Source organism: Dromiciops gliroides, chromosome 2 (genome assembly GCF_019393635.1).
Source record: "Dromiciops gliroides isolate mDroGli1 chromosome 2, mDroGli1.pri, whole genome shotgun sequence".
NCBI classification, from domain to species: Eukaryota; Metazoa; Chordata; class Mammalia; order Microbiotheria; family Microbiotheriidae; genus Dromiciops; species Dromiciops gliroides.
Window position 1 is genome coordinate 436922236 of NC_057862.1, and position 22116 is coordinate 436944351.

Here is a 22116-nt window from a genome sequence, read left to right on the forward strand (position 1 = left end):
GTGAACAAAGGAATTAATTTAAATAAGTCTGACAGCCACATTGTGGTGGGCTTTAAATTCCAAGTTGAAAAGTTTGTATTTTATCCTAGAGGCAATAGGGAACTACCAAAGATTTTTTTGATCAGTGGAGAAATGGGTAAGGACCTTTGTTTTAGGAATATAAATCTGCTAAATGGAAGATGGCTATATATACATACATACATACATACATACATACATACATACATAGACATAGGCACATAAGCATACGCATATACACACATGCATATACGTATATGCTTATACATATGCAGGTATACACATATACACATGCATATACACATATACAATATATACATGTGTATATACATATGCAGAATATATAGGTATATACATGCATATACATGCATGCACACACATATACAGGTATATATGTATACATATATACATATGCACACATTTATGAGAATGAAAAGGTAGAGACTGGAAGCAGGAAGAAGAATTAGGAGGCTAGTATTGTCTAAGCAAGAGATTATGGGAAGGTGGCTATGAGAGATGGAGAATGAATATGAGATATTATGGAGGCAACTGATTGGATATAGGCTGTATGGGAAGAAAGTCAAGAATAGTTGTGAGATCCCAAGCCTGGGAGAATGTGCTCAATGGAAAAATTTGGAGAAGAGTCAGGCTTAGAGGAGAAGATGATAGATTCTATTTTGGATTTATTTCCAATAGGACATCCAGGTGGAGATGTATAGCAGGTCATTGCTAACATGGAAGCAGATTGATTATATATAAGAGTGTGTGTGTATATGTGTTTGTACTGAGTATGACTGCATGCATGCTTATGTGATTGTGTATCTTTGAAGCCTTGTCTGATCCAATTGGAACTTCCTTTGGCTCTTAGCCTTCTGTCTCTTTAAGAAGAGATCCCATAAGCTCATCTCAAAACACCTCAGTGGCTACTCAAATCTCTTATCTGGGAGGGTGAATCTTTTTTCTCCCCTTGTCTGTGATCAGTACCATTGCTTTTCTCTCCAGGGGCAGCTTGGGGTATTTCTGGTGGAAGGGAGTGATTTTCTTGGACAAGTCCAGAGCACTGCTCAGCTTCTTCTACCCTACCTCAAGGAGTTATTTCCCTGAACTGGGAGGAAAGAACTATAAGTTTGGGCTTCTGGCCACTAACCTAATACTGTGATTCCTTCAGGCTGTAGAGATGCAAGAGATAGCCCAGGATGTCACCAGTGGTGAGCCCCAGCCTGGACTAGAGAGCCAGGGCCGAGCAGCCTCCATGCCCCGTCTGGCTGCAGAGATGCAGGTGAGCTCATGCATGTGAGTGTGTATAGGGGTGGACTCACATTCACTTAGGTTAGAGAGGACAACTCTTCTTTTCCTTTAGGCTTCTTTGTTCACAGATGTCTTTAGGCGGTTGTCTTGCACTCCCCAGCACTGGCCAACATTCTGGGAAAGGCCTAGTTGAACCCTATGTCAATTCACTATTAAGGTTGATCCCAGAGCATCTGCACTTCAGATTCTAGAACCTCTGGACCTGCCCTGTGCTCTCCCTCCATCCCAGAATCTCTGCCCAGGGCTCACACTAGTTTTTGAGATCAGGAAGCCTTAAGCATGGAGTAAGGGATCGTTTTCAGCCTCTTGGCTTACAGAGCCCAGACACTACCCTGACACCTCAAAAGATTTTCCCAAAGCAGTTCAGTTTGAAAAGTTGTTTTTTTAAAAATAATTTCCACTTCCCAATACTTATGTACAAACCTACACTGAATATTCTCACATCTACATATATGAACATATGAAGCTATCTTTTCCTTTTTCTAGTGAGGCTTACCTAGCTCCTTCTGCAATTGTGGGGCATGGCATAGGCACCTTGGCTTCCTGTTGAAGCCAAAAGACTGAGTCCGAAACTTAGCCTGATTTTAAGCTCTGTCATGGCTATTTTGTATGGTGAGCAATGGTAGCTGGAGCCCTTGGGTGGATTTCCCATTAAGCTTCAGAACTAGTAAACTAATGAACCTAACAGTAGTTGGGGGAATATCTGGGGGTTTTGTCCTCCCTAGGGGACTTAGATGACAGTAAAGCCCTATTCTATAGGTTATTGATCTCTGAATTTGGCCCTTTTCTTACCCTAAGGGTGCAGGAGACCACAAAGCCAAGTGTCCATGGTCATTGGGGATCTGTAAGAGCCATATAATAGGAGGTGGGAAACTAACCACCTCAAGGGTCCCCAGGTGTGATGTGGGGCTGGGAGAAAGTCTTCTCCATAGGGTTCTGAGCCGGCCAGACTGAAATGACATTTTGGTCTGTGAAATAGTAGCTCTCTGCTACCTCCCACTTAGGCAAGTGAGCAGTGGCAACTACTTCAGTGGCCAATGAGCATTTTTTCCTCAGAGCTGTAGCTAGAAACATCCTGTTGGAAGTCTGAGCTCTGGAAGCCTTGGGGAAGTGTAAGATACTTGTATATCTGTAGCTTCCCTTGAATAACCAGTGCCCTCTGTGTGTTTTTCCTCCTTGCACTTCCCACCCCATCCTTCCTATGTCGTTTCTGGTCCTTGACATTTTATTTGGAGTTTTCCTTAATAAATCTTCTTTCTTCTTCTTTCCTTGGCATCTGATGGCTACTTATGTCTCTTTGCATTCTCTCTTTCTCTCTGACTTTTGTACTTCTATTTTCTAATCTCATTTTCCATTGTTTTACATGTCCTTCCTCCTCCCTGTTTCTTCTCTTCTCTTCCTTCTCCTATTTCTCTTCTACTTAATCCCTTTGTCCTCCTCGTTTCTTGGTTCCTCCCTCCCATCACCCTCTCCCTCCCCTCATTCATCCCGTTGTCTGTCCACCGTACATCTGCCGCACATCTGCCCTGATGTTTACCACTGGCTGTTCTGTCCCTCATCTTGTCCGCCGTGTGTGCAGAGGAGCCAAACGCGATCGCCTGGGAGTTACCTAGCAGTATGTAGCTTAAACTATATTGCCTCCTATTCTGCATCTATGAAGACCTGTTGTTCTTGAGCTCTTTCCTCTTCCTGCTTGGTATACTTCTTGTGGGAGTGCTTGGCTTAGGATGTGTCTGCAGCCCTACAGTCCTTGAGTCAAAGAGGAATGGTATCCTTGATTGGTCTCTGTGAGTGAGATCTCGAGCACAGGCCCACCCTTTTCCATGCTACTCAGGGCTGTGGATGAGTCCCTCAGTTTCCACATGATATTATCTCATGGCTGCCATTTATCTCTGGAAATAGCCTCTCAGATCTGTCTCCCTTAGTAATTGCAGGGAGGGGATGCCCCAAAGAAGCCTGCTAAAGGAATCAGTATCTTGACTAGCCATAGCTAAGCTTTCCACACACTGCTCTGGCTCTCTGTGATTGGCTTCTTCCTTTCCTAGATGGAGAGAGTTGGATATAGTAAAGCTGTTCCAGAATCACCTTCCTGTAGAGGCTCAGGGACTTACATGTAGCATATGAGGAAGGAGAATAAAGTGCTCGGGGTGGGGGGTGGGGGGAAGGTGGCCAGCAGAGATGAGACAGCCCCTTGGAAAGAGACTATAGCCTTTTGTTCCCTAGCCCAAAGCCACATAGGCTTCAGCTCCATTGGACCAGCTAAGTCTTGCCTCTTGAAAAGGAAGAACAACTCTGAATCTAAGGGTAAAGGTGAAAGTCTGTCCCCCCAGAGAGATTTACACCAGCTCTAGGACCTTGTAGCAAGATTCTGATCCTGCCTACTCAGTAACCTAGATTAGGATGGACCAATAGAGAAGTAAGGGGCTCAAGCCGCCCCAAATCCTCCTTGACTACTTTGCTTTCTGGTCTCCAGCTATTTTAAAGTCTGGACTTCCTGTCTGGGGATGGGATGATGTTGGGCAACTTTCAATTCTGCTGTTGATCCTGGTCCTTTAATAATTGGCAGCTAAAGAGAATACAATTGAACTCAGCATTGCCAGGATGTCAAGGAACATTCAGGGTTTGGGGATAACAGGCAGCTCTAGGTGCTGAGGGAATGTTGATACACCTTAGGAATGAGGCTTAGATGATGACTGTGGCTTCCTCCAGCAATCCCACAGCTCTTATTCCTCTGTTCCTATCCCATATCTCTTCCTTTGGCTCTCCTGCCTTATTTTTCCTTCCATGCTCCTCTGTTCCTCTCCTTCCTCTCTTCCCTATATCTATTCCCTTGACTCTGTTTCCCCAATTGCAAGTGGGTTTGGCTAACAAAGTTAATGTCTTCCTCTTATCCCTCCAACAGCCCATTCCAGACACAAGCCCCATGAAGCGCTCCATCTCCACCCTGGCCCCACAGCGCCCACATGGCTCCCACCTTTATGAATATGGCCTGGAACGTGTATCCTCAGGCCAGCCTCAGCATCACCACCATCATCGTTGTCACCGACGCAGGGATAAGAAGCAGAAGTCTTTGGACAAATGTCCTAGTCAGTCAGCAGATGGAGATGGGGGTGAGTCTATACAATTCTTCTTTTAAAAAAATAATAAATTTTTTATTCAACAAATATTTATTGAGGGGCCTATAACGTGGTAAAAACATTATGCTTGGATAGTACTTTACAAAGAATATGCCCATATGTTCTTGAACATATATATGAAGTGGCATAGTATAGTGGAAAGAACACTGAATTTGTGGTTAGAAGATTAGGGTCTGAATCCCAGTTCTTCTACTTATTACCTGTGAAACCTTGGGCAAGTCACTTCACTGTATGCAACTCCTCTTGAACTTAGAGCCCAGGAAGGAGGGGAGAGAATCTGACCTCACTCTCATGGCCTACAAAGAACTTGAACTGAGAAGTGAATCTTAATATCTGCAACAAGAGGCCAGACTAGATATGGCCTGAATGGGGCAATAAAGAGTCTGTCTGATAACTTTTACCTGTGCAGAGTTCACATGGTATAAGAATTAACCTGTCCATTTGAGGACTATGTCTACCAGGCACAGAGGCCCCTGTGGGGCTGGTCTGGGCAGGCAAGATTTTCCTACCATGCTTGCTGGCCTCCCACCATCAATTCAGAGGGCTGTTGGCCAAAGTGCTGGCTGACACCTTTCCTGGATTAGTTACCCACTTTAGAAAGGGAGAAGACAATGTATTAGTTGTTAGGAATGAGGGATGCCATGCTTTAGGGCTATGCCTACATCTAGAGAGGCCATATCTAGTAGCTAGGGAGTCTGAGACTTCCTTGGGTGAAGAGATGGGAAAGGTGGCTAAGGATGGGGGATTGGATGGAGATGCAAAAAGGGAATTGGGATGGAGAAGTTGGATGAGAGGGGAGTTGGGGTAGGAGGTGAATGGGTGGTAGAATTGTAATAGAATCTGAGCTTGAGATTGGGGTGGTGGTTAATGTAGACTCTGGAAGGATTATGATAGGGTTGTTGGGTGATATCTTAGCAGAGGGTGAACCTATGTCTATTAATCATAGATTTAGAGCTGGATGTGACCTTAGTAGTTATCCAGTCCACTCTTGGATCTCATTTTACAGATAAAAAACCCGAGGCCCAGAGAGGCTAAGTTATGGCTGGGATGAATGAAATGGGGAAGGTGGGGTGAGGCAGAGGTGGGTGAAATGTCTTTCCCAGTTGCTCTGTCCCTGGCTGAGTGTCTCCATCCTATATTTAGCACCAAACCACAGCGTGGGGATGGCAGCTCATTCAGCGGAAGGTCCAGCCCCATGTAAGCATGAGAGGAAGCAAGAAAGGGGGCGATCCCAAGAACGGAAGCAGCTCTCTTCCTCCTCTTCAGAAAAGCAGCGTTTCTACTCTTGTGACCGATTTGGGAGCCGGGACCCATCACAGCCCAAATCCTCCAATGGGAGTCGTCCCACGTCACCTCCTGGGGGGCAGGAGCCAGGTCCCCATAGACAGGTGAGAGGCTGGAGATATTGGGAGAGGGGTGGGGTGACAACCGGGAGGAATTAAACCATGCCTGGAGCTCATGCCCCTTCTGCACATAGAGCAGACAACCTCAATGGCAAAGGTTATCAGCCTCAACGAGGCAGGGCAGGAAGGATTTGGGGAGTTAACTGAATGGGAGAAGAGAAGGGGATCTCCCCGCCCCTGTCCTGAAGGATATCACCAGACATAAGACTGTTGGGTCCCTACATGCATAGGTGAGCGTTTAGGGGCATCTAAGTGAACCACAAGCCCCTTTCCGGGTCACTGCCGTGGAACCAGGAAGATGTCAATTCATGAAGTCCCACAGTTGTCCCAATCCAGTTGAGCTATTGACTGGAAAGTAGTGAAGATACACCCAAGGCCCAAGTTTGGGGCCTTGAGGGGGTAGGCCTGGGCCCTGCTCTCTTCAGATAAGAGTGATGAAGCCCCACAGAACACCATCAGTGCCCAATCCCACCTCTCTCCCTCTTCCTCCATCCCTGCTCTCACAACCTGTGTGTCCTGTCTACTTCTGTCCTGTCCTGTCCTGCCAACACCTCACCTGAACAAAGTTTGGTCAGGATACTCTGAGGTTTGAGCCCGGAGCTGAAGAACTAGCTACAGCTTCCTCAACCCTGCCTCCTACTTTGAAGTGACTGATCTCAGCCTCTCCCTGAGTTCTTTCTTCACCCTTTAAGTGCAGGGGATCTGATTTCAGCCACATCCTCAGCCCTGGCTCTCACCTTATCTGTGACCTTAGCCAGTGCTGACTCTCACCCTTTCTCTGGAGAATCATAACCATCTTTCTTAGTTCTGGCTTTCACCTCTTCTGTGAGGTATCTGACTTTGGCCCTTTCCCCCAACCCTTTGTTCTCATCCTTTCTATGGAGATTCAGCCCTCAGCTTTCTCTGATCCCAGCTGTCATACTGTCTGTGGGGAGGCAGGCCAGAGGGCCTTTCTGTGGACCAGTTCACACGGGGTTCACAGTCCATCCACAATAGCCAACTCCTATCCACTTCCCTCTGACCCAGAGGGCCTTGGGTAGACAAAAAGTCCCAGGTTTCCTCCTATCCCCCCCCCCCCCCGCCCAGGAGGGTGTTAATTTTCAAGGAAAGCTTTGTCTTCTCAGAAAAACAAATCCAGTAGCTACCACAGTTTTGTGAACCATCAAGGGATAGCAAAATGAAAGCTTAAGATTAAAAAAAAAAATTTTCAGTTATATAATGACACATTATAAGAAGCAGCCAGTCTGGCCCTAGGCCCGACGAGGAAGGGTATTTCTATAGCAGGTTTTCCCCCAAATTGCAAACCTTGGGCATATCCTTTCCCCACAATTCCCAGATATAACTGCTCATGCTGGTGATAGTGAGAGTTGTAACTTGTTTTGTTTTGATCCACCCCCTCTTCCCAATCCCATCTACTGTTTACTCTGGTGTTATACTTGTTAGTGAGTCAGTCAGTCTCTGTTCTGCAGCATCTCCCAAGTGGGACAGATATTCCTGTTTTAATTGGTCACTCTCTGGCTTTAACTTTTCAGCACCTTACATCTCTTTTTAAATCGCTTTTTTACTTTCCCTTCCCTTAACTGTGGTCGTCTGTACTTTGGTTTTATGTGTTGCCATCTTCCCCTCCCTTGTTCCCTGTGCCTTGGCACTCCTGGGTCTGTCCTTTGCTCTTGTCACTTGTCCCCCCTGCTCCACCCCAACCCCGTTTCTACCCCCACCTTCCATGTGTACTGTGTGGCTCTGTGTCTGTCTGGTCTGTGTTTTTATTTTTGATTTGCTCTGTTCAATTTTCATGTAGGGTAGTGGTTCAGTTAATGGGAGCCCCTTGCTGTCAACATCTGGTGCTAGTACACCGGGCCGTGGTGGGCGGAGGCAGCTCCCCCAGACACCTCTGACCCCCCGTCCCAGCATCACATACAAGACTGCGAACTCCTCGCCTGTCCACTTCACCGGTTTCCAGACCAGCCTACCTACCTTCTCCCCGGGACGGCTCAGCCGAGGCCTTTCTGAGCACAACACCCTGCTCCAGAGGGATTCTCTGAGCCAGCCGCCAACCCCAGTGTCTCGGATTGGCTCTGACCCATACCTGGGGCACCGTGACCACAGTGATTCCTCTTACCGGGCCCTGCCAGAGGACACACTCACTTTTGAGGAAGCCGTCGCCACCAACTCGGGCCGATCATCGAGGACTTCCTATGTGTCCTCTCTGACCTCCCAGTCCCACCATCTCCGTCGTGTGCCCAATGGTTACCACTGCAGTCTGGGGCTCAGCTCCGGCCCAGGGACTGGCAGCAGCAGGGCACGGCAGAGTTATTATCACCAAGCCGATGAAGACGATTGGTGCTAGCATCCCGGCAAAAACACACAGCACACACCCAACTTGGCAGGTCTGTGTGTGTTACAGTTGATGAGTTTTATCATCTGAAGGCTGGGTCCCTCCCTCCCCCAAACCTGGGTATGCTCGGGACTGCAGAGGCAATTAGCATGATGACACGGAAGGAGCTTGCCCCCCAAGACTGCTTTGTGGGGGAAATCTGCTGCTCTTTTATGTCTCCCTCTCTTCCACTTTCCTCTCACTATGTGTCTCTGTCTCTGTGCCTCTGTCTTTCTCTCTCTGACTTTATTTCTGTGTTACTCTATCTTTCTACCTTGTTTGACTTTCTACCTGTCTGTCTGTGTCTTTCTCTCTCTCTCTCTCTCTCTCTCTCTCTCTCTCTCTCTGCACTGGACAGATCAATAAAATCTTTTTTTTTTAAGGGATGTGGTTTTTTTTCCATCCCTCCCTTGTCCGCTGCCTTGCTGAGTCTCATACCATACATTTGAAATTTATATCAGTGGCCAAGAAGGCGATGGTGGACCTTTACCCCACATAGAACAGATCTGATTTGTGGATTATAGTATTTGTGATCTGGGCTTTTTTTTTTTTTTAAGGAGGTCTAATTCTTGTCCAATGTGATGAGGGGGCAGAATCTACCTAAAAGCTCTCGAGAGCTAAGGCTGGCAGGGGATTCATTTAGACCTAATGGCTTTTAAAAGCTCTTCTTTTCCAAGGCGTCCAAACCTTGAAGTTCAAAGTGTCTTAAGCCGGCAGACTTCTTCTGCATTCATATGACACGTCCACCTTTGCTGACTCATACATTATATCACCAAACCACCACAGAGATCTCACACAAAGCTGCTCAGTCCTCCTTCCCCTAAGGACATATAACAAAACTTGACGAGGACTATCTGGAAAGAGCCCTTGCTGCTGATTCTATTTTCCAACTGCAACCCCACCCCCTCACCATTTTGTCTGGTTTAGATATGCCTTCTTTCTTTCTTTCTTTCTTTCTTTTTTTTTCTGTTTGTTTTTCCCCCGCCCAGGGAGGGGGAGGCACAGAAAAAGAGAAGAAAAGGGAGAGGGTGGGGGGGAAGTAAATGTAATTGGTTTTATATCCATCCAGGAGCTAGAACTAATTTTTCATTGTGTGCATTTTTGTAAATTGTACAGTAAACAAGGAAAATGATCTCATGTAGAGAATTCGTCCAGTGTCATTCTGGGTCCTACAAACTCTGTCCACTGTTCCAGTCACTCACTACCAAGTGCCTAACCTTTGAAATGTTTCACATTGATAATGCAGCCTCCTGCTTTCCTTCATCCAGCCTTGTGGGGGAGGAAGGAACCTGGAAGGCCTGTCATGCTTGAGTCCTGTATGAAATCTCCATGTGTGTGTTTTGCAGACACTGTTAAAAACAGGAACCAACTGAAAAACTGATGAAAACAAAGAATTAATTTGTATATTGTTGGATGGGAAGTTTAAGCCCGAGAGAAAAAAAAATCAAACTTGTAAAAAGAAAAAGTAGGGGTTTTCCCCCCATCCTTGGGTAGCACTGAGGGTGTGGCCAAGAGACAAACCAGTAGAAAGTAGGGTGGAAACCTTGGGATAGTAAATAGAAAACAGGCTCTTCTCATGGCTACCATTCCCTCGGTTGGGGAAGTTCTGACAATGTTGTGTGGTGTGTAGTTTGTTCGGAGTGTGGTAAGAGAGGATTGTTCATTGTTTCCTGTTCACAATCTGATTCTCAGGGATGAGACATCTATTTTTTTTTCCTGTGGGGGTGGTGATGGTAGTGAATGTTTACCTATGAGTGTATGTGGGGGAGGGAGGGGAAGAGAATTCTCATTCCAGATAAAGAGGGGAGTGGGTAGTTAGAAGTGAAGACAGTGATTGGGGGGTGGGAGTGGGGAGATAGTCAGTGAAAGGACAAGGATCATAGAGGAATAGATTCAGACCTGGACAGAACCTGAGAGGTCATCTGGTCTAACTCCCTCATTTTACTGAGTGCCAGAAAGATTAAGTGACTCCGTCCTACAGATAATAAGTGGCAGAGCAGGGATTAGAACTGCTCCTCTGACTTGCAATCCAGCATTCTTTTACATTGTACCATGCTGGCTGACTGAAATGGCAGGAGGAAGGCAGGCACTGGGGAATGACCGGGCAGCTTCTTCAAACCTTGTACCTTGAGAGCCAGAGGAAGAGACAAATGGGGTAAAGAAGAGATGAATGGGCAAAAAGCTGTGGCATAGGAGTTGAGGGAATAGCTATACGGCAGCACACAAAATATACTCCCCAAGGGAAAGCTTAGTCCATGGCCACAGGATGGATGACCCTTTCAGCCTCTGCCTAGGTCTGCTTGGAGCAGCCAGACCAGCACCTGTGCCCTTCCAGCCTTGTCCATAGAGCACAGGTGGAGGGAGGGAGGGAAAGCTAGGAAAGACAAATACTAGTGGAAGTTTGATAGTTATCTGCAAAGCAAGCTTTGTACAGGGGAACTCCTTAGGGAATGACCCAGAAGGCTTTCAAACCCTTTGTCTTCTGGAAAATAAGTGTGGATGGAGACCAAGGGCCTCACACTGTTTCCTTTAGTGTTTACATTTCCAAAGTTCAGATGCTTTTGTAGTTGACTTATTTTTAAATGTCCACTAGTTCTCATCCCTGGGTTCTACTAAAAGACAACTTTGGTGTGAATGCATGTGTGAACTTTGACGCATTACATGGTGCCCGAGGTATGCTGAGGTGTGTGTGCACCTGTGTGTGTGTGCATGTGTGTACAACAATGCCACGAGGTGCAGAGAGGTATGTTGAGGTATGTTGAGCGGTATAATTTAACCCTTAGGGCTATGCAACACAATGACACTCAAAAGCAACCAATGGAACAAGACTTTCATCCATTCTGTGGCTTTACCTGCTGGATTCTCTGTTTGGGGCTCAGCATAATTGTGACCAAATGTTTGATACATTTCCCTCAACACAAAGGCACAACATTCTGGCATTTTAAAGGAGCCAGAGGATTTTAATTCAAGGAGCTAAAAAGCAAAAGACAGTCCCTAATGGCATATGTGGCCATTGTTCCCACAGTGAAAGGTGGCAGGACCTTTTTTGGGGGGGCATTGGGCTTTTTGTTCCCTAGCCCCAGCACCCCACCTATTTCCCCATCTTTCCTGTGTTACTTTTCACAGTAAGAAAAAAAGTGAAAATTCTGTACAGTACCATGGCTGTGTTTTCATAGAAGGTGTTAGGTCATTTACAGTCTTGCCTAGACCTGATTGTCACTTTCCACAGCCTCAGTTTCTCATCTGTATCCTTTCTCAGGGTGATGAGGAGGGGTGGGGAGGAGTGTCCTGAGTTAGTCCATTCCTCCACTTGGTGGGAACTAAGGGAAGAGGAGAAAGGAAACCAGAACACTGTTCCCATCGTCCTGTCTTCCTTACTTGGGGTTCGGTCTTACCATCTTTTCATACGCCTACATCTCAAATCTCATAGTGAGTTGCCAAACTTTAAATGCATCAACCAGTTTTCTGCATCTGGAATCAGTCTAGCAGTGGCTGTACTTTGAATAAGTCATGTTTGCATGTAAAATATATACATATATACATATATACACACACACAAGTATGTGCATGGAAAATGTTTATCTTCGTACTTTTTTGATACGATGTATTCTTCAGTTGTTCATTTTTAAATATATTTGATATAAATTGAGGGTTTGTTGCAAAACTTTATATTTAAGAACAGTGTTAAAAAAAGATAAGTCCCAATCATGCAACACAACTGGGGCTTAAAAAAAAAGTTATGTGATTGACTAGTTTGCTGCCTGAGTCATATTTATCAGCCAAACTTTGGATTCTGCTGTTGTTTCTACAATGACATTTTGTATGAAGCAAAGTCCTTGAATTAAAATAAAAACTTAGCAAAAACTAAACCAAACCAATATGCTGCGCCAGATGATGTGTGCAGTGGGGTCTATAGGTGGGAGCTCACCAGTGTGCTGAGGACACTTCTAACTTGAAATAACTCCTGGGTGAATTGTACCTGTGCTGACACAGGTGTGTGATAATAATATGGAGATACTTTTAGAAAGGGGAAATTAACTTCTTTGAGATTCAGATCCAGTTACATTCTCTTTTATTGCTGAATTGTAGAGGGAAAACCCACTTGTCTTGCCTTAACTCACTCTGTTGGTGATGCTAATCCTCAGATCATCTGAGGGCTTGGGTGGCACAGGTGGGTGACAGAGCTATTCACATAAGAAGCCTGGCCTAGAAGCTATCAAAACCTGTCCTTTCACATGTCCACAATCTGCCCTATGGGAATTAGCCCTCAAATGCTTTCAAGTGGAAAACTCATTTGGTCCTGGGTATAACAGCGGTCCATTCCAGGTCTGTGGTGTGCCCTGGGATACTCAGAGATATCACTTCTGATGGAGGTGTCAATGAGGTAGAAATGTTAGCATGATAGAATCTTAGAGCCCAAAGAAAATCTAGAGACCACCTAGTCCACCCCATCACAGGTAAGGGAATGAGGCCTAACACGGGGAAGAAACTGGCCTCAAGCCAAATAGAGAATTAATTAGTAGAGGCAGCACTAGAATTCATATATCCTGATTACTGAGTCAAACACTACAGCTTAATAAACCTCTCCCACTGGCCTTTCTTACTGTTTCAGCATTTCTGCTGCCAGACTATAGGACTGAACAACTCTCAAACGCTGCATAAACAGAACTCACCTTCACATACAGGGATTCTGGGTTCCTTGAGATTCATACAAATTCTGAGCACTACCCATATGTCCAACCCATGGTGGAATACATCTTCCCTGAGATGGGGGTGAGGCTGGGAGTCAAAATGGTGAGATGTGGATAGAGCAACCAGTAGTGCTGAAATCTGAAAGACATTCCCAGGTTTTCAACACCTCAAAAATGAGTCATTTAAAAATATTGCTATGTCCAATGAGTGGCAGAGGAAAAGAGACCAGGGGAGGAGAGGGTGTCAAGTGCTTATCAGATCTAAGAGATAGACTCAAGGCCCTGCCAAATCTATTCCTACATCTTGGTTTGGCCCATGTGTCAGAATTCCAAAAGATTAAAACTGAAAGTAGGGCTGGGATGGGGGAGGGGGGAAGGCGGTGGGGATGGGGGTCTGGTACACAGGATTAGACTCATCATTGTTATTATAGCATTATATCTGAATAGGAATTGCACAATTGTCCAAGGACTTTTCAAATTTCATTATCTCCTCATCCAGCAATTCTAATATTTGATCATCTTCATTCATTAAGAGTCAAATGGTGTGGTTATTAAAAAAAAAAAGATCAACTAGGGGCAACTAGGTGGCACAGTAGATAGAGCACTGGCCCTGGATTCAGGAGGACCTGAGTTCAAAGCCGACCTCAGACACTTAAGACTTACTAGCTGTGTGAACCTGGGCAAGTCACTTAACCCCAATTGCCTCACCAAAAAACAAAAAATAAACTCCTTGTAAAAAACAGATCAACTACTCAACTCAATAGCTCCAGACACCTGCAGCCACCAGGCCAACCATCTAGCACCAAAGTTTTAGGCTCCATGCTTTCAGGCAGCATGGCTGGTCATCCACATCCAGAATGGCAGATTCTAGCCCTGTTATCTCCCTTTACCAGGCTTGCCAAGGTCCTTGCAGCTGAAACCCTTACCCCTAGTCTGGAATTTGAGGAAAGATGGCAGCTCTCATTTGCAGAATTTATCCCTGGTGTCTAGGTTTCTGCAACTACAGCTTCTACTGGATACTTTGCCAGATCAGCCCCTTCTGCCATGGCCTCCAACTTAATCAATATGAGTAAAATAAAGCAGACTTTCGGTGCTAAAAAGAATTTTGGTAATATTTTTTAAATCCAAGTGATAAAATTTCTCTAGAAATACAAGCTGAAACTTCATTGGGTATAATGCACAAAACACCAAAAACCAAAATAAACTGGTTAATAATTTTATTAAGGAAATTGCCAGAATACTTCTATTTAAATATTTAATACTGGTATATTAGGAAGATAGGGATTTTTTAAAGGACAAAGGATCAATGAATGAAAATGCAAAAAAGAATAAAAATCTAAAATCAGTAAGAGCAGCAAATGACAGAAATATTGACTACTCTAATATATCTGCATGTCAATATGGGGTTTCCCTTAATTGGTGCAGGTTGCACTCATTTGCACCTTCTCATCCTGTGCATTCACTGTATTTAATGTTCTTCTATCTGTCCTCCACAAAGGATCCTCCCAGCATGCTGGAGGTCTTCTACATCTCATGGGCACCAGGCAAGCACTCAAGTTGTTTTCATTCTTGCCACATGATTTTAATAAAGTAAAAATGTGTCTTGCCAAGATTGTGGCTACTCCATTGAGTTAGTACATCAGTGATCTTATCTGGCACAGGTACTGCAAACATTGGACCCAGTATTTAACAGAAGGAAGAGAGTGAGCTGGATTCCATTTGATAAACTATACAAAACTTTCTGTCGCACCAAGCACAAAAACCAGTATTTTCAACATAAATGTTCTACTGTGTAGATGTGGATTTTGGCATGCTACCATCCATCTCCGATAAAAACTGCATGTGACCCAAAGGGGAATAGAGAGAAATGGTGGACATAAGTAGGATGTGATCTATTTCGAAGGATTCTTTCAATGCAAGACGTGACATAAGGGATATTATTAAGGAAATATGTCATAAAAAAGAGAAGGCAAGTCCTAGTCATGTAGTGAGACCGAAAGATTACAAGTGGACAGGCTGAGGGCTGCACCTTCTTACTATAAAAAAAATCTAGAGAAAGTCCTCCAGCATGTACAATAGATACTTTGTGGAGGATCTATAGGAGAAAATAAAGAATCATACAGAATGAGAAGGCATAGACAGAAGGGATACATCAATGAAATCACAGATCCACTGTAATATTGCATACTGAGGGATAAACATTTTGGCCACTGTGGAAACCCTCTGATTCCTGGCTGGGTAAGACTGTGCATTCTGGGTAGGATGGTCTTTATCCCAATTCCCACAAGGATGTCACTTATGTTCTTGCTCTCCCTTTCCAGAAATAAGAAATCCATGTACGCAAGATTCAAAGCTTTGCTGCTACTTATGTTCCCTGGGTAAGCAGCTCTTGATGGCAATGTTTTCTTTGAATACACCTAGCTACCATTCGGAACTCATAGATGCAGAGTGTTTTTTTTTCAGCCCTGGTGACTAAAATCATCATGGAGGGCACTAATTGCATCACTAATTTTGGGTAGCCCTCATTCCCTTCATACACTTTAATTAGTTCTTTAGTATGCCAACAGAGTACCTCATTACTGAGCTCTAATCCCAAAAGTAGTTTGCCTTAGGGTGAATGAGACCTAATTCTTTCAGGGTCAAATCCCTTCATTTGACCAGTATCACTATTCATGGGCCCTCATTTTGTATCTGAGGTTCTCACCAGTCACTCCTGCTTCCCGAATGAAGAATTAGCTCAGAGCTGTGAAATCTATTTCCACCTAAAGCATAATCTCTGGAGAAAATTCCAGAATCTCATGCATTTTCTTGTATCAAGGTTCCATTTTTGAGTCACAGATCACCTTCATCCCCACTGTGAAAATCACCATGGTCTCCTATGAAAGGGAGATGTTTTCTGCAACCATGTTATTTTTCCCTACATAATAATGCTGTATTCTGAACTCAGGTGTCTTTCTTGGTACCTGTCAGAATATAGTTAAGGGAGTTATCCATAACCAAACCTATTAAATACAGTCTTGTTACTTTTAAGTGATAGCTCACTTCAAGAATAATAACTCTAATTTGAGGATAGAATCATGGGTCTCACTGTCCACCAATTCCCCACCTGGAACATGCAGTAACATCTGGTGGCCCATGCTGTCCTGTGCCAAGACTGCCCTCAATCTCTCTAGCTTGGCATGAGTATATCACACAAAAGGCCTACTTTGATCAGCAACAGCAGACAGTGAAGCATAGAAAAAGTAGCTGATTTCTTCTTCAGGAAAGGACCATGTTACATACAATCTTGTAAGAAAGAATAGGGTTAAGAGTGCTAAACTTTAGAAAGAGATGAGTGTTGGGGGCAGCTAGGTGGCGCAGTGGATAAAGCACCGGCCCTGGATTCAGGAGTACCTGAGTTCAAATCCGGCTTCAGATACTTACTAGCTGTGTGACCCTGGGCAAGTCACTTAACCCTCATTGCCCTGCTAAAATTAAAAAAAAAAAAATTTTTTAAAAAGAAATAAAGAGATGAGTGTTGCTAAGGATGACAAAAAGTGTTTTGAGGATTTGGTTTTTTTTAGTTAAAGTCGAGAAAACTAAAAAGGATAGAAGTGCTACACAGGGTAGACAAGATGTTAAAAGACCATGTGAAAAAGATAGAACCACTTAACTCTTAGTTTGCTTTTATCTTTCAAGCAGAATAATCCTTGGACTGCAAAGAACAAAAATGGCTAAGAGAGAGTTGAAACCTAAGATAAGTAGGGAGGTATAACAGACCACCTAGCTGTCCTTACTGTGAGATGAACCCCCTACCAGGGTACTGAAAGAACTGGTGGATATGATTCTGGACTTATTGGCTCTAGCTCCCAGGAACAGGTATAGTGCTCTTTGAAAATCATAGAGAATAGAAGAGCAGGACTAAGGGGTCAGCCATGCTGGATTTCAAAAAAGGGAACAGAGAAGAATCACTAGGGTAGTATGTTGACTACTGTGCCTAGAAAAGTTCTAGAACAGATTCTTCTTCATTTAAAAATGGTTTAGTGGTGGTTTTTATTCTTATATCAGTATCCTTTCTGGAAGGAAAATCTGCCCCCTCCATGCTGTATCCTACCTTGTAACAAAGAAAAGAAACAGAAATTAAGGAAAGACAAAACAAAACCCCAGCCTGAGACAGTAACCACATGGGACAATATATACAGCAGTATGCCCTAAAGAACTATGTTTCATTGTCATTTCTTTAGGACCAGCATTTGTCTTTCTATTACTCAAAGATAATTGCTTTTAGTAATCTTTTCATTTACAGTGTTGTGGTCACTTTTCTCTTTCGGTTCTGCTCGTTTCATCCTGCATCAAGAACACGTTGTTATAAATGGGATAGTTAGTAAACAAACAAACTGTCATCCAAAAAGATTCATAGTGCTTTACTTTTATCACTTAATAAACGTTTAATTGCTGACCACACCTTGGGGTAATTACCTCTACTAGCATACGTCATTAAGTCCCGCTTCTCTGGGTCTCAATTTTCTCATCTGTAAAAAGCAGAACTCATATTAGAATGGCTAGTGTCTTCCAATTCTGATGCTAGGACCCTTTTTTAAGTGTCACACCGGCCCCACATTCCAGGTCCAGGATAACGCCCACACGGTTACCATGGTGACAGACCTCCTTTTCGGCCCTCCTCCTTCCGCCCGCTCTCTTCGGGACGGTCCAATACCAGAGAGAAATCTCTGGTTTATCCCTACCCAAAGCTGATGCGGATCGTACCGTGAGACAGACTTAGCTCCGCTTTATGGAGAGCCCAGGGTGTGGGGAGCCAGAGCCGCAAACCCGGCTCAGCAAAACCACGCCAACCATTCTCTCCAGTCGGCCTCGGAACCGGGCACCGCAGAGGCCTCTGGGACCTGGAGTCGCGGAATAAAAGCCACGACTTTGCCGTGGGTTCCGCCGAACTACGACTCCCAGAATTCTTCGCTCACGTACCAGCTTATTCCCAGACTACAAACCCCAGAGGTCTGCGCGACGCAGTTCTGCCTCTGCCTGTTCTGTACGCACCACTCCCCCCTCCTCCCCAACCCCCGAGTCTGTAGACTGACAGAAAAGAGCTGGGCCTATACTCCCCACGCATTTAAAGTCTGTGTGTGGGGGCACTGGGGTTTTGGGGAGATCGATCTTTCCATTTTCGGGATCCTTTGAGGCCGAGGTGCATGTTTCTGCGTGCGTGTGTGATAGAGATTTACAGCTAGAAGCGACCTTAGAGAGCATCTTAGTCCAGCCCTTACAGATAGGGAAACTGAGGCCTGGAGAGGTTAAGTGACTTGCCTAGGTTCACCATAATAAGCAGAATTTGGACCCGAACCTCCAGGACCTCTGTCCTCAAATCCAGTCTGAGTCTCGGTGTGAACCTGAGCCACTTCCAGGAGCCCCGTGGTGCCCTTTGCCCTTGGGGATGCCTAGTGCCCATCATGTGGTTCGCTGTCTGTATGTCCCGAGCCTGGGGCTCACTGGTCAGGCCGTGTGACTAAGGTTCCCGGTCTCCAACTCACTGCTGCTGAGTCTGCCCACGCTAGCCCAGGCTTAGAGTTCACAGGAGCCTGGTCAGAGTGAGCTGAATCAAAGCCAATATCCCCAGCTGGAGGGACCTTGTTCCTGAGTTCCCAAGTCTCAGCAGCCCAGGAATAAGCCAGCCTGGAGGAGGAGTGCATGTGAAGAGAGGTGAGAATGACAAAAGGATGGTGGGGTGGGGGGAGTAGCATCTCCCAAGATGGGAGAGAGACACGTACTTCAGGGGAGGGGCGGGTCTTCCCAAGAGTCTCCGACGGAATGGGGCTCTGTCATAAACCCTGGCCCGCAGGATGGGGAAATATTAGGGCCACTACTACAGGGATCCCCCAGTAGAGAGCTAGCAGGGTAATGATGAAAAATATTGTCTGCATGGAGATGACAGTTGAAGTTAGAAGAATGAATGAGGCTGCTAGTTGGTAGAATGGATAGATTGCTGGACCTGGAGTCAGGAAAACCTAAATCCAAGCCTGCCTCTGACACTTGCTGTGTTAATCTCTCCCATTTGCAAAATGAGGATAATAATAGCACCTATTTTTCAGGGTTATTTCGAGGATCAAATGAGATAATATGTGTTAAATGTTTTGCAAACCTTAAAGTGACATGTAAATGTTAGCTGGCCATTGTTGGAAGAGCAGAAAAGAGAAGCCAAAGACAAAACTTCAGGGAACAGTCACCTGAGGAGGGGAAGAGAAGCTGGCGAAGTAGTTTGTGGGTCAGGTAACTAGTGTTTCTGATATCAAGGGAAGGAATGGGAAGAGAGTATCCATAAGCAAGGGAATGGTCAGATGCTACAGAAAGTGACAACGGATGAGGACTGAGAAAAAAAAATCATTGGATTTAGGAATAAGGCAGCTGCTGACGACCTTTGAGATAATAGTTTGAGTAGAGGGGTAGGGATGTAACCAGGGTTGTGCTGATGCATGTATAAAAACCAGTTCTCAAAAAAATGTACATAGAACACACTCTTAATTCTGCATTTTCTCCATCTCTCTCTTAAGTCTTGAAGATCAACAAAACAAATACATCAAGCACTGATTTGTAGCTTTTGCTGATTTCCAAAGTGCAAAGTTTCACACTGAAAATTTAACAATCAGCTTGAAAATCCAGACTGGGTTCAGCATACTCTTGATAAAGGCAGATTGCAAAGCAGTGATGAAAACAAAGGCACTGGGCATAGACTACTCTTAAATTTTTTATGTTATATTTTATTTTTCAAATAAAGATCCATATTTTCTCCCACCCACCCCTTTTCCCCCTGAAAAAGCAAGAAAAACAAAATCTCTTTTTAACAAATAACAGGCAAAACAAATTCCCACATTGGCCATCTTTTAAAAAATGTTATAGACTACTTTTTCTTTTCTTTTCTTTTTCTTTTTCTTTTTTGCGGGGCAATGGGGGTTAAGTGACTTGCCCAGGGTCATGCAGCTAGTGTCAAGTGTCTGAGGCTGCATTTGAACTCAGGTACTCCTGAGTCCAGGGCCAGTGCTTTATCCACTGCCCCCACCTAGCTGCCCCCCCCTTTTTTTATAGACTACTTTTTAAAGAAGATGGCCATGAAATGGAGGAGAGGGATGGGATTGAATTATTAAACATCTACTAGGTATAAGGCACTGTATTAGGTTCTGAAGGTGTAAAGAGAAAACTAAAACAGTTCCCATCCTCAAGGAGATAAACTTCTACTGGGAATCACAGCATGTCCCATGTGGAAGCTGTTATTCTCATCTAGTCCTTTGGCAACATATCTCACATGTGGTCATTCATCCAGCTTTTGCTAAAAACCACCAATGACAGGAACCCATCACTGCCATTTCACTTTTGGAGAGCTCTACTTGGTAGGAATTTTCCACCCCTTATAGCGAATCTCAATTTGTTCCCTTGCAACTTCTACCCACTGCATCCAGTTCTGCTTTCTGGGGCCAAGAAGAAACATCTAATCCTTCTTCCACATAACAACCCTTTATATGCTAGAAAACTCATGGACTTATGTTCTACCGATGATGGTTGCCTGAGATGCAAAAGCCAAGCTGCTTAGTCACCCACATGATACCATTCACAATAGTCCTGCTTCCCTGACCAGTCTTGTCATACTAAGATCTAGAAGAGTCAGGGGAAGAGAGTGTATGGCCTTAGACAGGAGGTAAAATCTGGGTAATGACAACTGTAGAATCTTTCAGAATGAAATGGAACCTATAGGAATTAGTCCCATTTCCCATGTCCAGGCCTGACCTGGGTCACATGATGTGGCCTACCAAAATTTACTAGTTTGCCTCAAACTATGCAGAAACTGTGCTCAAAATGCCTAAGACCTGTGAGAGGCATGTAGGAGACATGTCCCTTGGAGGAAGTCTTATGCTGCAACAGGAGTGGCTTATGGGGTATCTGTTAATGAATGACAAATTATACCATATTTCATTCTTGGGCAAAAAAAAAAAAAAAGAGAATACCATCAATTTTCAGCAATATAGATGACCAAGTCTTTCATGATACCTTTGTGGACAAGCTAGAGATATGTATACTAGATAAAATTATAGTTAGGCAGATTTGGAAACTGGTTGGATGACTAACCCTAAAGAAATAATGATTAGAAGTTTTACATCAATTAGGAAGAAAGTATCAGGTTGAGGGCCCTAGGGATTTGCCTTTGACCCTGTGCTGATCAATATTTTTATCAGTGACATGGATAAAAGTATAGATCATGGATATAAGTTTTCTTTTTTTTTTTTTTTTTTGCGGGGCAATGGGGGTTAAGTGACTTGCCCAGGGTCACACAGCTAGTAAGTGTCAAGTGTCTGAGGCCAGATTTGAACTCAGGTACTCCTGAATCCAGGGCCGGTGCTTTATCCACTGCGCCACCTAGCCGCCCGGATATAAGTTTTCTTACACAATTTGAAGGTGTCACAAAGATGAAAGGGATAGCTAACATTTTGGATGACAGAGCATCTAAAAGGATCTTGATGGACTAAGAACGTTTGACCAAATTCAATAAGGTAAATTTTATAGGAGTCAATGTAAAGTCCTATATTAGGTTTAAAAAATCAAGTTCACAAATACAAGATGGAGGAAGGTAGAAAACACATGAGGATTCTAGGGGAACCCAAGTTTAATATGTCAACAGAGCAACATAGTCAAAAATAAATTGGTGCGATCATGGGCTTTATTCATAAACACATGCTCTAAAGAATGAGGAACAAATAGTTCCTCAGGTTCCATGTGGAATATTATGTCAAGTTCTGAACACCATATTTTAGGCAAAACATTGAAAAACTGTAGTGAATCTAATGAAGGGTGCCTAGAATCGGGAGGGAGTTGGAGACTGTGACCTGCAAGAATCCTCTATAGGAACTGGAGGTTTTTATCCTGGTAGAAAAAAACACATTAGATTTTCAGTATGGAAAAACTTCTTAACAACTAGAGCTACCCTAATGTAGAGCAAGCTGGTTGTAAGATAGTAGAAGGAAGGATCCTTGATGATCCTTGTTAGGATCCTTGATGAAAGACTGGATAGCAACTTGTTAGGTATATTGTAGGAGGGATTGTTTCTCAAGTATGGGTTTGACTACATGGCTCCTGAGGTTTCTCCTATCCCTAAAATTCTATGATGTTGCAGAGGGGATTATTGTTGAGGTATAAGTTGGACTAGA

At 44.2% G+C, this 22116-nt stretch overlaps 1 protein-coding gene across 6 annotated transcripts in view; it reads left to right on the plus strand.

Annotated features, from left to right (window-relative positions):
- LOC122740281 (voltage-dependent N-type calcium channel subunit alpha-1B-like) overlaps nt 1-12128 on the plus strand; it is a 225947-nt gene extending 213819 nt beyond the window's left edge. For 5 of the 6 annotated variants that reach the window (XM_043982270.1, XM_043982274.1, XM_043982275.1 and 2 more), the window contains 4 exons: nt 1187-1297; nt 4229-4436; nt 5607-5851; nt 7665-12128. In XM_043982270.1, the coding sequence (XP_043838205.1) occupies nt 1187-1297; nt 4229-4436; nt 5607-5851; nt 7665-8213 (1113 nt within the window). In that variant the 3' untranslated portion in view covers nt 8214-12128. The remainder of the gene's footprint in view (nt 1-1186; nt 1298-4228; nt 4437-5606; nt 5852-7664) is intronic. The other variant, XM_043982276.1, reaches the window with a different exon arrangement.
- Nucleotides 12129-22116: the final 9988 nt, after the last annotated feature.